At 42.1% G+C, this 16,282-nt stretch overlaps 1 protein-coding gene across 1 annotated transcript; it reads right to left on the reverse strand.

Moving 5' to 3' along the window:
* Positions 1-8,729: 8,729 nt before the first annotated feature.
* LOC131304196 (U-box domain-containing protein 28-like) lies at positions 8,730-10,284 on the reverse strand. The gene has a single exon (XM_058331337.1). The coding sequence runs from the start codon at positions 10,157-10,159 to the stop codon at positions 8,882-8,884; it is 1,278 nt and encodes a 425-aa protein (XP_058187320.1). The 5' UTR covers positions 10,160-10,284; the 3' UTR covers positions 8,730-8,881.
* Positions 10,285-16,282: the final 5,998 nt, after the last annotated feature.

Raw genomic sequence — 16,282 nt, forward strand, 5'->3', positions numbered from 1 at the left:
CTGTTTAGATTAAAATTTAATCTGGTTGTGCTGGAATGATTAGTGTTATATCCTGTGAAAATTTATGATCGTTTAACAAATGTTTGATTGTGAAATTATTATTGATGTTGCATTGTAAATTTGTATTTGAGTGGACGTTTACGTGTTTAATAAATTATTGGGGTAGATAAATGTTTATGAAATATTAACAAGAATATTTTACTAGTAAAAATTTATTTAGATTGTAAACAAGAAATATTTTAGATTATATATTAGTTAATCTTTAACTTTAATAAATATTAACTAGAATAGCCTCGCATAGTTTTGTTGTTATAAAAATCTCATATTAATATTTAATATAGTTAGTAAATACTAAATTTAGCAATAAGTATTTTCCAATAAAAATTTGTTTGTAAAATCTATGAATAATACGATAGTTAAAGAAAAATGTATAAATAGTAGAAATGTTTTATAAAATTTCTAAATGAGAGAAACAGACTTAATTTTAAGTGTAGTAATTAATTGTTTGACTGAATATTATTTTGTTACTCGCATGATTAATTCTATGACAGGATTAATTTTATCGCATGGTTATGTGTTGTTAGTACTTTTAGTTAAAATATTGAACCGTGCGATATTTTGTTGTAGCTGTAAATTGGACAAATAGGTTCCCTGGGTGGTTACGAGTAGTGACTCATGTAGACGATGTTAAGTAAATGGAAATTGATAAAGTGTTGGAAGTGTGATTGTGTGGATTGTGATTTGAGCCATGGTGATGGCAAGGGTAACCTATGGGGCCCTGTGTTGAAATGGGTTACCTGAGGGGCCCGGTGTTGTGACGCTAACGTATGATACGTCATGGGAAGTTTCTCTTCGAGGAAGAGAATGGGTCCCATGAGACGGTTATAGTTAGTGAGACGTTAATGTATGATACGTCATGGGAAGTTTCTCTTGGAGAAAGAGAATGGGTCCCATGAGACGGTTATAGTTAGCGTGGGGTAGTGGATGTCCGACCCTAATGTACGATACGTCATGGGATGATTCGATCCTCCTGTTATGGTCTTAAGTGAGAACATACTCGGTACATAACTTAGATGCGCTCACCTAGGACCCTGGTGCAGGACAAGCAAGAGGAAGGGTGGACCCATGAGACGATTGTAGTTAGTGGATGTGGGAGGAAAGGATCTCGTGGAGATGATCCTTAGATTTCATGTAAGATGATGGATAGTAAAGAAAAAGACGATGTGTTATTATTTTGTACCTTCGGTGTATTATGAATTATTATATTGTTGATCTGCATATTGTGGTATTGGGTTTTAGGATTTCTACTTAGTGAATTATCACTCAGGATACGTTTGTATCCTGGCAAATCGTGTGCTTCGGCGTTCAATTTGCCAGAGTGTGCAGGATTCCACAGTGGAGCAGTTGATACAGGTGGGACCCCTGGAACGGAGTCTTGGCCAACGTTGCTTGGAATTCGTGTCAAAATTAGAGTCGCTCTGGAGTCGCTTTTATTAAGTAAATGTACATAGATTTTTGTATTATTTTGAAATTGTAATTTTTGTATAAGGATAAACATGGGCCTAATAGTTTGTAAAATTTAGTGTATTTTTGGGTTAATGCTTCCGAAATCCCTTGAGAAATCGGGGCGTTACAATTTCCCCCCTTCCTTCTCCTCTGTCTTCCCCCGGTATGGGTTCAATATGAGTCCACTTTGTGGATTAGGGATGGCAACCGTACCCGCCCTGCCCCGCCCCGAACGGGGCGGGGTTTTCACTCTATTTTCGGGTGTCGGGTCGGGGTAAAATTTCCCAAACCCGCCCGGGTTCAGGGCGAAAGTACCCCCCCTAAACCCGCCCCGAAATTACCCGACCCCGACCCGGCGTGTGTGTGTGTAAGTATATGTATTTATTTATATATGTATATATACTGATATACATGTCCTTTAATTTTTTTTAGCATTAATCCAAAAAACAATGTCTTTATGCTGTCAAGTAGTCTAATCAAATTTAAAAAAGAAATAAAAATTGATATGTATTGGTGTTTAGTGGTTTTTTTAAAAAGTTTTCTTCAAATATTTATAATAAATCCTACACATAAAGAAATGGAATGAAGTATCTAAAATACTGATTGCAATTAAAAGTTTAGATAAAACCGCGATACCAAAAAACACAAAAATAATTTCAAAACTTTTATTTTTTAGATAATTTTTATTCTTATTTTGCATTTTTTTTAATTTTTTACTTATACTTTAATTTTTTAATTTTTTACGGGGCGGGGACGGGGATACCCCAAAAAAACCCGGTCAGGGTCGGGGCGGGTAATGATTTTCGGGTCAGGGTCGGGGTATGCAAAAACCCGCCCCTCCCCGCTCCGTTGCCATTCCTATTGTGGATGCTTCAAAAAGCAATACAGATAACAAATAGCAATGAGCCGATTTAAAAAAAAATAGCAATGACATAAATTAGAACTTCGGTTGTATTACCCTGGGCCCTCCACAACATGCAAATCGATTTTTTTCGTTTTTGGTCAAACAAAAATAACATGCAAAACGAATTACTATCAGTGAAATGCAGGAATGAGACTAGATTGGGCAGTGCACCATCACAATCCTTTTAAGCTATTCTTTTTTTTTTCTTTAAAGTTGTTCGGATCAGTTTATGCGTTCAATGACTAAAATTATTGAGGAATCAATTTTGCCGTTCGCTAACGAAGAGTTAGAATAAACCGGGGACGATAGTCCACATCAATTGTCTGGTCAGAAGAAAAGGGTGAGGAATGTGGTCTTTTTAAATTAATTGATGAAAAAGTTTGAAAAATGAAATGGATACATAAACGAAAAGTCTGAGGTTCCCGACCGAATTCCCGACGGCCCGCCGGGTCTATTCTGGCCATCGGACAGATGATCCGAGCTGTCCAAAAATTCAAAAAAAAAAAACCGAGTGGAATTTCGCGAGAATCAACGGCATCCGATCCAAACACTCCATTTTTGTGTGTTAGTCCCACTCGGTTTTTTTTTTAGAATTTTTGGACGGCTCGGATCATCCGTCCGGTAGCCAAAGTGGATCCGGCGGACCGTCGGGAATTCGGTCGGGATTTCTCCGTCGGAAACTGTAGCACCACTCATAAGCGAAAATATACATAAATTAGAGAAAAGGTAACTGTGGCACCTGTTAGACTAATCCTGATAAAAGTTTGAGAGAGAGAGAGGAGGAGGAGGAGCATATGTGTTTGACTTGTATTCTGTTTCACGAGTCGTCTTTGAGAGGTGTAAACGAGCCGAGTTGTGCTTTGTCGAGTTCGAGCTCGGTTTGTTTATTAAATGAGCCAAAAATAACGAGCCAAGCTTAATCATTTACTAAATAAGCCTTTTTAATTAAGCCAAACCTCCCTTAACAAGCTGAGCTTTTGTCGAACAAACCGAGTTCCAGGCCTTTGTCGAGTTCAAGCTCGGCTTGTTTATTAAATGAGCCAAAAATAACGAGCCGAGCTTAGTCATTTACTAACAAACCTCTTTAATCGAGCCAAACCTCATTTAACAAGCTGAGCTTTTGTTGAACAAGCCGAGTTTCAGACCGAAACTCGAACTTGGCTCATTAACTAAACGAGAATTAACAAGAGCCAAGCTCGCGAACTGCTTGGTTCATTTACGGCCCTAATTATGGTTTTTGCAGCTGTGAAACCATTGTAATTCGCTTTAGAAAATTAACGATTACTGGATGTAGCGATGCCGAAGCCTCGAGTTGGGGTACACCCTTTGTGGATGGGTGTGACCACAGGGGATAAAACCCCTAGTGGTACAAAATTGCCGTGTTCGCACAGAAAATTGGATAAAAGATTATCAAGCATTTATCGAGATCCAATTGAGCTGATATTTTTACAAGAATCCTTAAGATAATATTTTAAACAAGTTTAGACTCTGATCATAAAGAGTACTGCTAGCTGCACCGACGGTTTCCGTAAGGAAACCGTATCGACGGCCACCGGACGGCCGTCTCCGGCAACCGGACGGCCGATCCGAGCCGTCCAAAATTTTTTTTAAAAAAAACCGAGGGGCCTAACGCGGGAATCAACGGCATCCGAGGTGTGTAAGGTGCTTGATCCGAGCACCTTTTTTTCGTGTATATATGTATATTCGCGGGAATATACATATATACACGAAAAAAGGGTGCTCGGATCAAGCACCTTACACACCTCGAATGCCGTTGATTCCCGCGCAAGGGCCCCTCAGTTTTTTTTTTTAAATTTTTGGACGGCTCGGATCGGCCGTCCGGTGGCTGGAGATGGCTGCGCGCGGCAGTCGGTATAGTTTCCCTACACTTTTGGTCGGTACACATAGGATTTCTGGATCATAAAGGTGGATTCTCGAGTTAGGACCCATACAACCTGATGTACATTACTGTTAGCACCTTGATTTCCAAGGCTTGCTAAGTTTGGCTAGCGGTGGCACCTTGCACCCTAGCCAACCGGTGGAAACGAAGGCATGAGACAGGCATGTCTTTACAAGGTGACCCGACGGTGTCGGTTGGTGTCGACACTGGTCCCTAAGGCAAGTGGCAGTCGTGATGCACATGATGGCCCGATGATATCGAGGCAGGGATGCTAAACGGGAAGCAGGCTTGTGGGACAAGGCAATCGAGGAAAACGGCTAAGTATTGGGAGCTGGGGTTGGATCACGAAATTGGCCAGGCAGCCTTGAGTTTGCTCGGGCAAAACAGAGGCAGGCTTGAGTTGGCTCGGGCAAAACGGTTATTGACGGTTAACAGCATTTCTGTACATGTTGCTGGGAACGTGGGACAGGTGTCCAAGGCAGAAATGGGCTGCATGTGTTGCTGGCAGCATGGGACAGGTGTCCAAGGCAGAAACGGGCAGTTACCGGCAGTTATCTCCAGGCAGTTTCACAGTTCAGTGTGCTGGCAGATTCTGGCAGTGCCAGCACAGCCCTAGGGCAGTTGGGGGTGTCAACTGCAAGATCATGGGTTGGCCCCATGATCTCATGTACTTAGTGGCCACGTTTTTATGATTGTAAGCCTATTTAGGCAAGCATTTTCGTAGCCTAAGGGAGGGGGTTGTTCTGTCTAGGTTCTTGAGTGTAATCCTTTGTTAGTTGGTGCTTAATAAAGGTTGGGACGGTTCCCGTAACTCTTGAGTGTGTTCCTAGACGTTCAAACATATCGGGTGTGTGTGTAAACACTAGTTGGCTGAGACCAAGTTGTTGGCAAACTTGGTGCCATCACGGGCAGATTTCTAGGCGAAAAACAGCCCCGTGACAGTTGGTATCAGAGCAGCTCAGGTTGCGAGCAAAAGTTGCAGAACTTCGGGTTGGAGTTATGGCTGCAAATGCTGCACTCGAGGCAGTACGGGTCAGAGTTACACAGTTGGAAAAGCTCGTTGGTGATGATGATTCTGATGAGGGCGTTACCTTGGTTGAACGCCTGGACGTCGTGTTGGCTTCGGTCGAGTCACAGAAAAAGGCTCACGAAACACATGTCGGTCAGACGGAAACCAAGTTTACTGAGATGCTGGCGGATTTCAACAAACTCTCAGATGTCATGAAGGAGCGGGTTTCTAACTTGGAGTCAGAATTGCTGGTTGTGAAGAGGGCCTTCTTGGGTCGCTCAGACGGATTCGAGACTCGTGTAAAGGTCCCTGAACCGAAGGCTTTCGGTGGTGCCCGAAATGCCAAGGAGTTGGAGAACTTTCTGTGGGATATGGAGCAGTACTTCTCTGCTGCCCGTGTTCCAGAGGCAGATCGTGTTACAATCACCACGATGTTTCTCATGGGCGATGCGAAACTCTGGTGGAGAACTCGATGTGAGGACAGCGGGCGTCCAAAGATCGAGCAGTGGGATACACTGAAGAAGGAATTGAAGGATCAATTCCTGCCTTGCAATTCTTCGTGGCTTGCAAGGGAGTCGCTGAAACAATTGAAGCACACGGGTTCAGTGCGAGATTATGTGAAGGAATTCAGTTCTTTGATGCTGGATATCAAGAACATGTCGGAGGAGGACAAGGTTTTCAATTTTATGTCGGGTTTGCAGAATTGGGCACAGTTGGAACTTCGAAGGCTGGGAATTAAGGACTTGCCATCGGCTGTTGCTGCTGCCGACGGGTTGGCAGATTTCAAACTGACGGGCGAATCCAATTCTTTTGAATCCAGCACGTCAAAATCTGGTTCAAAGAAATGGGATAAGAGTCAGAAAGACAAGGGTCAGAAATCTGAATCGGTTGCAGAGGACAAACGGCAAGGCAAAGGGAATTTCAGCAAGGGTTGTTTCATTTGCGATGGGCCTCATCGGGCAAAGGATTGCCCAAAGCGTGAAAAGCTGAATGCTATTTGCGTGGATGAAGGGAAAGATGGTGATTCAGACTCGGAAGTGCATGTCCGGGTCAACCCTATGCAATTGCTCAACGTGATTCATGCAGACAAGGCAGTAACCTCGCAAAGATCGGGTTTGATGTATGTCAAAGTGTTGCTTTGTGGAATGGAAGTGTTGGCCATGGTGGACACGGGGGCCACACACAACTTTGTTTCAGAACGGGTGGTGCAGTCGCTGGGTTTAAAAGTCGTTGAAAGTTTCAGTCGGATCAAGACAGTAAATTCCAATGCACAGGTGGGGCATGGAATGACGGGCAATGTCGCTTTGGGGATCGGGGACTGGAATGGGCAAGTGGATTTGATGGTGTATCCGCTTGATGACTTCGAACTTATACTGGGTAATGAGTTCTTTGTGGCTGCAAAAGTGGCTGTGATGCCACATCTTGGTGGGATTTTGATTGCTGATGAGAAACGGCCCTGCTTCGTACCGCGGTGTTCCAAGGCAGAGAAGGGAAAGCGGGCAAGGGAAGGAACGGGTGGATGGCTATTGGCAATTCAAGTGCAGAATTTTCCAGACTTGGTGGTTGCTGGAAGAAAACAAGCTCAACGGGCTTCTCTCGCAGTTCAGATGTATGGGATTCTGGATGATAAGGCGAAAGGGCAGAGCGAGGCAAATGGGAGAACGTCCTGTTTGGCGAAGTGTGAAAATAGGCAAGACTCGGAGGCTACATGGGAAACGGATGGGACTTTGTGGCAGTCTGAGAAGCAAGTGCTGGAGTACTTACGGGCCTTACCGACGAGGACGTCGGCTTCCTCTGGTGGGGGTGGTTTGTTAGCACCTTGATTTCCAAGGCTTGCTAAGTTTGGCTAGCGGTGGCACCTTGCACCCTAGCCAACCGGTGGAAACGAAGGCATGAGACAGGCATGTCTTTACAAGGTGACCCGACGGTGTCGGTTGGTGTTGACACTGGTCCCTAAGGCAAGTGGCAGTCGTGATGCACATGATGGCCCGATGATATCGAGGCAGGGATGCTAAACGGGAAGCAGGCTTGTGGGACAAGGCAATCGAGGAAAACGGCTAAGTATTGGGAGCTGGGGTTGGATCACGAAATTGGCCAGGCAGCCTTGAGTTTGCTCGGGCAAAACAGAGGCAGGCTTGAGTTGGCTCGGGCAAAACGGTTATTGACGGTTAACAGCATTTCTGTACATGTTGCTGGGAACGTGGGACAGGTGTCCAAGGCAGAAATGGGCTGCATGTGTTGCTGGCAGCATGGGACAGGTGTCCAAGGCAGAAACGGGCAGTTACCGGCAGTTATCTCCAGGCAGTTTCACAGTTCAGTGTGCTGGCAGATTCTGGCAGTGCCAGCACAGCCCTAGGGCAGTTGGGGGTGTCAACTGCAAGATCATGGGTTGGCCCCATGATCTCATGTACTTAGTGGCCACGTTTTTATGATTGTAAGCCTATTTAGGCAAGCATTTTCGTAGCCTAAGGGAGGGGGTTGTTCTGTCTAGGTTCTTGAGTGTAATCCTTTGTTAGTTGGTGCTTAATAAAGGTTGGGACGGTTCCCGTAACTCTTGAGTGTGTTCCTAGACGTTCAAACATATCGGGTGTGTGTGTAAACACTAGTTGGCTGAGACCAAGTTGTTGGCAAACTTGGTGCCATCACGGGCAGATTTCTAGGCGAAAAACAGCCCCGTGACAGTTACCATAGCCGGTCTCCGTTTATATGCTTTTCTTATTTGTAAATTTATCCTGAATATTGGTGCCAACCAAACCCATACCGATGGGTACCGACCAAACCCATACTGATGGAGTACCGATGGACACGCGAGACTCACTCATTCTCAAGGATGATCTGAGTCATTCAATAATGTAAAAAAAAAAAAGACTACATCCGTAAAAAAGCAGTTTAATTCGATATATGTAAGTGCTCGATTAAATCTTTCATTTTAATTTAAGGCTCAGATCATTCGTACGAAACCCAAAATTTGCCTCACCTTGGCCGTTGGTACCCCATCAGTTAGGAACGCGTGGCTCCCGTTAGCATTATTAGTGATGAATGAGTTTGGTCAAATATAACGATGAAAGATTTTCCGCTTGACAAAAAAAAAAAATATAACGATGAAAAACGTGATGATCTTGCTGGTGCCGTGGGCACACGGGCACAAACTCATATAATTTGCGGAAATGACATATCCATGGAAACACCCGCAACCTAGGATTGTTTGCCGACGGGAGAAAGGACGGTGACACAGTCATTATTGTTTGCCGAGTTTTGTTTTTGTTCAGGAAATGGATTATCAGCAAGTTCAGTTCCACCGAGAATTGGATTTCTGGGCAATTGAAAGACGAAAACGAAAGGAAAGAACTCACGAAATAAACAAACAAACGTACCCCCACAGTCAGTCAGTCAGTCAATCAATCCACCAATAAAAACAAACGAATCTTCTCTTGTTTTACTATAACTTGTCAAACAAAAATTGCTTTCGATTTACAGAGTACTCTTTCCCCATAGCCCCTCCTTTCCCATCAAAAACAAAAACAAGAAACAAAAAAAACAAGTGTACCAAGCACTTGCACAATCAGAAAGGCATGATATGGGTAGTCTTGGTATCATAACTCGACAAACACGACTTCGAATTCACCCTGAACACCTTCAACAAGTCCCCGGCCATCTGCTTCGCCGCCGGCGAGCAATTGCTCTGCATTATCAGCAGGATCTTTGTCAACCCGTTGCTCCTCACCACCGCCTCCGCCGCCGCCTCCTCCCTGAATAAATAGCACAGGCTCCACAGCACCGCCACCGCGCTCTCCGTCGCGGCTGCCGACACCTTCAGCATCCTCCTCACCACCGCCGACACGCACGCCTCGTCCCTGCACATCTCCGCCCTCCCTTCCTTGCACGACGACACCGTTTCCAGTAACCTCAACACTCTCTCGTTCACCCCTGCGCTCGAATTCGGATTGCACAGCAGCTTCTCCAACGCTTTTACGCATCCCAGCCGTACTAACCGCACTCGAATCCGTTTCAATTTCGCCACACAAATCAAGGCAGACAGGGCAGCTTCAATCGCAACCGAATCCGATTCTGTACTCATTAACCGGAACAATTCCCACACGACGTCATCGCATTCGCTCTGCTCGGCGAAGAACGACTTGGACTGATCGGCGTCAGTCGCGATGGATTCCAAGACCCTAGCGACGGCTACTCGCGAAGCTAGACTCCCTTGCTTTAGCACCGAAATCATCAAAGAATTTACAGGGTCACGTTTTGCCACGATCGATTTGGTTACGCTGTCGCGATCTCTGTACTCGCGTAGGACCAATTCCAGAAGAACAAACAATTCCTCGATATAATTCATACTATTTCCAATAATCATAATACTGCTGATACTGTTAGTTAAGATCTCCACGAGGACAGGTAAGAATCTGTCGGTTGTGGCGAGCAACTTCCGATTCTGATCGGAATCTTTCGCGAACGAGACGAGCTTGGTTATGGCGTCGAAGAGATTAGGATTAGGGTTAGGGTTTTGGATTTCAGTGATAAGGTATCGAGCTTGGTCTCGGGTGATGTGAGGGGGAGGGTTGGTGCGGGTCGGGTCGGATGGCCGGCGGGTAAGGGCGGAGTCGGACCAGATCCGGATGAGGCGCTGGAGGTTGTGGTTGGGGACGAAGTCCTTCGTCTGGAGGACTTGCATCGTGGCCGGACACGTGTTGTTACCACCGTCGAGCCACCGTTGGATGCTCGACCGGTCGTAGGTCACGCCGGTGCACAGGCTCACAGGGGATTTCATCACGTCTAGTGAGATCGGGCACCTGAAGAAGCTCGGTACCGTGATGCACAGATCGTCCCTCCCCATTTATCCAGAGAGAGAGTAATAAACAGAAACTCACACAGAGCGAGACGGAGATAGATATAGAGAGAAGTGGGGGGAGAGGTAGGGATTTGAGAGAGAGAGAGAGAGAGAGAGAGAGAGAGAATGGGGAGGGTGAAGGTGGGGGTGAGAGAGGACACCGGTTTTATGAGGAGGGGGAAAGAGTCAAAGATGCGTGACGTTAGCAGGGGATACTTTTTTCCATATGTTTTTTCTTTTCGGCGAATTTTTTAAAGTGCATTTATTCAGTTTTTGGTCATCGGTCAATGAGTGGTCTCGAGTTTAATTTTCAGTGGGACCATTGGATTTCGGTGTTTTTACATACAAAGATGCTACTCACACAACAATCTAAACACAATCTCTTATATATATATGGGGTTCACACATAATAATGTGTGTGGAGCCTACATGCATGTGAGAGATTGTGTAAGTTGTTGTGTTTAGATTGCTGTGCGAGTATCATTTTTGTTTTACATAACTCTGTGTGTTTCCCCATTTGGTGTATGCACACCACCACCCGGAGATGCTGCCAACCGGAGGCGGGTGGTGTTTGGCAGCAGTATCGACCGGCTGATTCGGTCTTTTCATCTCGGTAATTAACAATTCAAATCTTAATTCGAGCAACTGATGATTCATATTTTTATACGCTTGGATTAGATCCAAACCGTCAGTGCCGACATAAACGACTGGATCGGCTGCTCGGCATCGCTTGCACGCACCTTCACTTGGCAGTATCTCGTATTGTGGGACCTATTTTGGAATTATATACACAAGTCATCGGAGTCGCTCAAATTTATTCAAAATATATAATTTTAAGGATCCATGAGTCGAATATCGGTAAGGAATTGATCAATCTTTTGCTCAATTTTTTGATAAAAAATTGAGCAAAAAAGCGATTAAGCCTTTAACGATATCCAAATGAGCTAATTTTTGAAAAGAAAATATGGAGTACTAAACAAATTATAAGTGTCTCCGATCATTAGACTCCGATGAGTCTTACAAAATACAGTTTGCAAATGGTGTACCCATACAAAAGACTCGTGTTTGATCCTCTCTGAAAATCGGCGTGTTTTGTAGTTTAAGGCCGTTGGATTGTGGTTGAGAGGGTCCGGAGGGAATTGGAGGGTTAGATTTGTTTGGTGGATGTACACGTGAGGTGGAGGAAAGTGAGGTTGGAGGAGTAAATGCGGATGATGAGGATGGGAACGTGGGGGGTGGGGCCAGGAGAGCAACGAGAAGTGATTGTGTGTGTATTTTGGGTGGGAGGGGGTGGTGGGATCCACTGAGGTTCGGTTGGTCGACTTTTTGGCATCATTGAAACAAGTATGTGGAGACCGATAGTCAAGGGAGAGATGTGAACCGAAAAAAGGATAGGGCACGATGGAGATTATTCCATGATCCTCGGGCATTTTGTAGGTTGTTTTTTGTTTTCCCAAATTTTGATGATTGAAGCTTTTAGAATTCGTCTGAGAAAAATAATCACTCTAAAATTATGTTCATCGGATATTGATTAAAATATTTTAAATTTATTTTATCTTGATTTTGGAAATTCGTCATTTCTCTAGGAGTGAAAATTTATGCGTTATGTGTGGTGTTCAATGAGAAAAATACGGCCTTTTATTTTTCCTTGCAACTTTTTTGTTGTCACTATGAGTGCGAACAAGATGAGCAAAGCTGAGTCTATATAATCGAGTCATGTTTTTGCAAGTCGAACTGAGTTTTTGAGTGTTTAACTCAATTCGTTTGTAACAAGCTTAAACAAGTTAAGCCAAGCTGAACTTTAATGAATCGAGCCACAAGCTGCTCATAAGTAACTTGGTTCGTTTGTAGACCTAGTTGTTACGTGACCAAATCAGCAGGGTTGATCCAAAGGTTGGAGTTGGGGATTTTGACTGCCGAGTTGGGGCTTGAATTGCCAAGCTAGCAATTTGTGTGTGAAGCTATTTTATGCGTTGCGAAGTCCTTTCTGTATCATAGTTCTGGCACCTCTCACTTTGTCGACCGTGTCGTTCTAGATATAATTTTGTTAGACGACATCGCAAACCATCTCATTCTTTATGTCGAACATCAGTATTCTAATGTTAGAAAAATTTGTCAGGAATCGTGCTTTGAAGCCGGCGTGGATGGCATTCTGATCAATTTCTTTGCCTTTCCTAGTCGAAGAGCTTGTCACTAAGATCGATGTCGCCCGTGAGCTTGTCACTAAGATCGATGTAGCCCACGGGCGACGACGTTAAATTTGCCCCATATATACACAATTCCGTGCGGAAACCATCTCGATGTGAATCGGTGTTCTTCTTCGCATTTGTTCGCTTAGCTAATGGTCCCAGGGAAAATCCTATACGTACCGACCAAAAATGTAGGGAAATCGTACGCCGTCTCCGGCCACCGGATGGCTGATCCGAGCCGTCCAAAAATTTTAAAAAAAAAAGCCGACGCGGGAATCAACGGCATCCGATGTGTGTAGGGTGTTTGATCTAAACACCCTATTTTTCGTGTATATATGTATATTAGATCAAACACCCTACACACATCGGATGCCGTATTGGGCCCCTCGGGTTTTTTTTTAAAATTTTTTGGACGGCTCGGATCCGCCGTCCGATGGCCGGAGACGGCCGCGTGCGGCCATCGGTATACCGTCGGTAGGAAATGATCGGTGCAAATAGAACCACTCCCCGACGAGTTGGCATCTAGCTGTCGTGTTGGTTAAAAAAACGACCTCTCCCACACGAATGGTGCATCGATCTTATTTTTTCTTCATTATGGAAAATGATGGTTTCGTAAACGATATCCCTCTCAAGATTGGTTAAACTTTTATCCTAAGTTATTGAAAATGGTAAAGTCCTATTATCATCATTTTCTGTGTTATGCGCTGTACAGAAAACTGATGTGTTAATAATAATAACACCATGGACAAACAAGGTTAAGCTTGTCTCTCTTGTAATAAGAGATCCTGTTCCAGTTTCGGAAAAAAAAAACTTTTAAAAAAAAGATGTAATTTTAAGCTAAAAAATCATGTATTTATGCAAATAATTTTTCTATTAATATGGATCTTGTTTGATAGATTTCATTAAGATCTTTTACATGGTGCAAAAAAAAATTAAAAAATTAATTTTCATTTTCATTATATTTGAGTTTGAAATTATATTCTTTTTGAAAAAGAAGATTTAAAAAGAAAGTGGAACGGAGCGAATGTCCCTCTCAAAATGACTATATGTATTTCTTTATAATGTAGAGATGTCTAGCCAAATTTACACACACCTTAATTAATTCTACGAGAATAATCTCATCGTCCACAAGCGGACGCTTAATTAAAGCCGGTGTAGAATCCCATTTAAATTGGTCCGAATGAGCTTATAACAGTACCTAAAATGTTTTGAAATTGAGATTTATTATTTAAACGGAGTAAACGGGCTAAAATCCTAAAAAAAATTGTGGATTTTGAGACAAATAATTCTTCTCACATACATCACTAAAAATTCATTTAACAGAAACAGTATGTTTAAAGTCCTTAAGCTGTAGAAAAACTTTTTAGGGAAAACTCATCCCTATTATAAATTCCCTGGGATTTAAAATGACAATGACGTAACTTTATCGTATATAGGGAAAATCTATATACATACCCCTTAAAAGTGTGTATTATATGCACTTATTTTATGATTCATTTATAAAATTTTAGTGTGTTTCGTAACTTTTGTTCTAGTTTTCATACCTTTCAGTAATATGATTCGTAATATTTTTATTATGATTCATAATATTTTGATGCATTTCATAACTTAGATAGTCATAATGGATTTTTGGCTCTAAGGCCTTTCAATGAGCACCCTAAGAGTGCCTTGAAACTAAATAAGGAGTCTTCGGGTGCTTGTTGAAAGGCCTTAGAGCCAAAAATTCATTACGATCATCTAGGATAAAATGATCAAAAAAATAAGATCTTCACATCAGTTCAACCGGATTGAAAATTGGAACACTTAATTTTTTAATCATATTTTTTTGTTAGTTTCATTAACGGTGTTAACTATTTTACCAATTTGGAATGTAAAACAAACTACGGGGACAAAATTAAGACAATTGAAACTAGAGGGACAAAATTGAAATAGCCGTAAAACTAGAGGGACGACTACAAAAAAATTTCCAATAAATTAATACAGTCGTAAAACAGACTATTCCTATTTTTTCTTAAAATCACTACGGTGAGGTCGAGTGTTCAAAATTACCTAATCAGCATAATTTTCTTTTTTCAGATTCAAGGTTCCTGTAGTAGCGAGGCGGGACACTACAAGGATGTAGTGCCACATCCTAACCGTCCAAAGTGTTTTCAATGATTAGATTTTGTTAAAAAAAAACTCTTCCTCAGAAGAGACTAGTCTTTCCTGGAAGAGTCACTTTAAAATCAAAACTGTTGATTTTTATGATAAAGGCTGAGATGGGACACTATACTCTTGCGGCTTGTTTGGTTGGTGGATTTGGAGGTGGATTTAGGACGCGGCCAAATTTGTTCTTTGCCCCTTCCTCTTCTCCGGTCTTGGGCAGACAAATTTCCAACTCAGATTTGGCCCATTTGCAGACTTTGGACTCGTAATCCACCTGCGAGTGGATTTGTGAACGACAGGGGTACCTCTGTCGTTGGATATGCGGGGTTGGTGGAAGTCTATCTTACCCTAGAGAGAGAGAGAGAGAGAGAGAGAGAGTACCTGCTGTGCCGCCCTAGGGTTTACCAGAAGAAAAAGAAGAAAGAAAAGAGAAGAAGAAGACCGAACACGTGTGAAGAAATAAATCAGTTTTTAATGGCAAATTATTCTTTGCACCCCTAGATTTGGTATTTATTCCTAAGTTGGTCCCTTACACTCTTTGTAGGAAAAATTAATAATTTGGTCAAGGTAGCAACTGGTTTCCTTTGAAATCTCTTTTACCTTGTATTTTTTTATGAAAAAAATCACTTTTCAATTACGTATTAATTTTTTTCAAAAAATAATATTCTTCTAACAAATAATATGGTTTAAACATTTGTAAGATAAAATGAATTTATTTTATTCCACAATTAATGATAAAATGGAGATGAGATGAAGAAAAATGAGTGGTATTTATTGAAAATTTGACCTAAATAATTTGTTGAATTTGTTTTTTCAAATTGTAATAAAAAATGAGGTTTAAACATTTATAAGACAAAACGAATTTATTTTATCCCACAACTAATGATAAATATGTATTTATCGCAATTATAATAAAATTAATCTAATTTGCCCATTAAAATATAAACTGGGGGTAATTGAGTCATTTGACAACTTATCTCTTCATATCCACCTTCTATATCTCCCTCCTTACAAAAATATCTAAACATTGGATTATAAATCCACCATTCTTATGAGGTAGGCCCATCCTTTTTATATATCACCCCTCATTTTACATTCACCCTCAAATCACCATTCTTCTTTTATAAGATTATATCCACCCAAAATCAAATCTTTCGTCCAAACGAACCGTTGTAGCGCCCAACCACACTGCAAGTACCCGGAAGCCTTTGGTATCTGATCTGATCTGATCGGTGAAAATCCATTATATAGTAGTACTTGTGATGTGACCAAAATTTCAAAGACGCGGACCTTGCAGTGCTTTTTGACTACACCAAAACACGTACTACCACTACTACTAGTCTACAACGACTATTTTACTATTAATGCAAAGACAGCGAGGTGGAGTCCAATTTGGTGGATTTGTAGGTGTACCACACGCCAACTGAGTTTTACCGTTTCAAAGTCAAAATACGCGGATGGAATGGAATGGATCATCCAACTTCACACATTATTGTTATTAGGCGTAACACCTCCATCCAACCTCACACATTAGGCGTAACACCTTTTTCGTCACTATTATTATTATTAACACCTTTAATTTCCTCAGTAGTATATTATCAACATTCAGAAAATAAAATATGAGAATTGCTTTTTTTCTACCTTTTGTTGCTGGAGAAACGAGGGGGTGTTTGGGAGCTTATATTTTTTGCTTTTTATTTTCAATTTTTTTGAAATTTTGAATTATGGTTTGAATATATTTCGAATCCGGTACAGTATTTAGATGATATCCGCAGAATGCATTTTGTGACATAAA

This window comes from Rhododendron vialii, chromosome 10a (assembly GCF_030253575.1).
Source record: "Rhododendron vialii isolate Sample 1 chromosome 10a, ASM3025357v1".
NCBI lineage: Eukaryota > Viridiplantae > Streptophyta > Magnoliopsida > Ericales > Ericaceae > Rhododendron > Rhododendron vialii.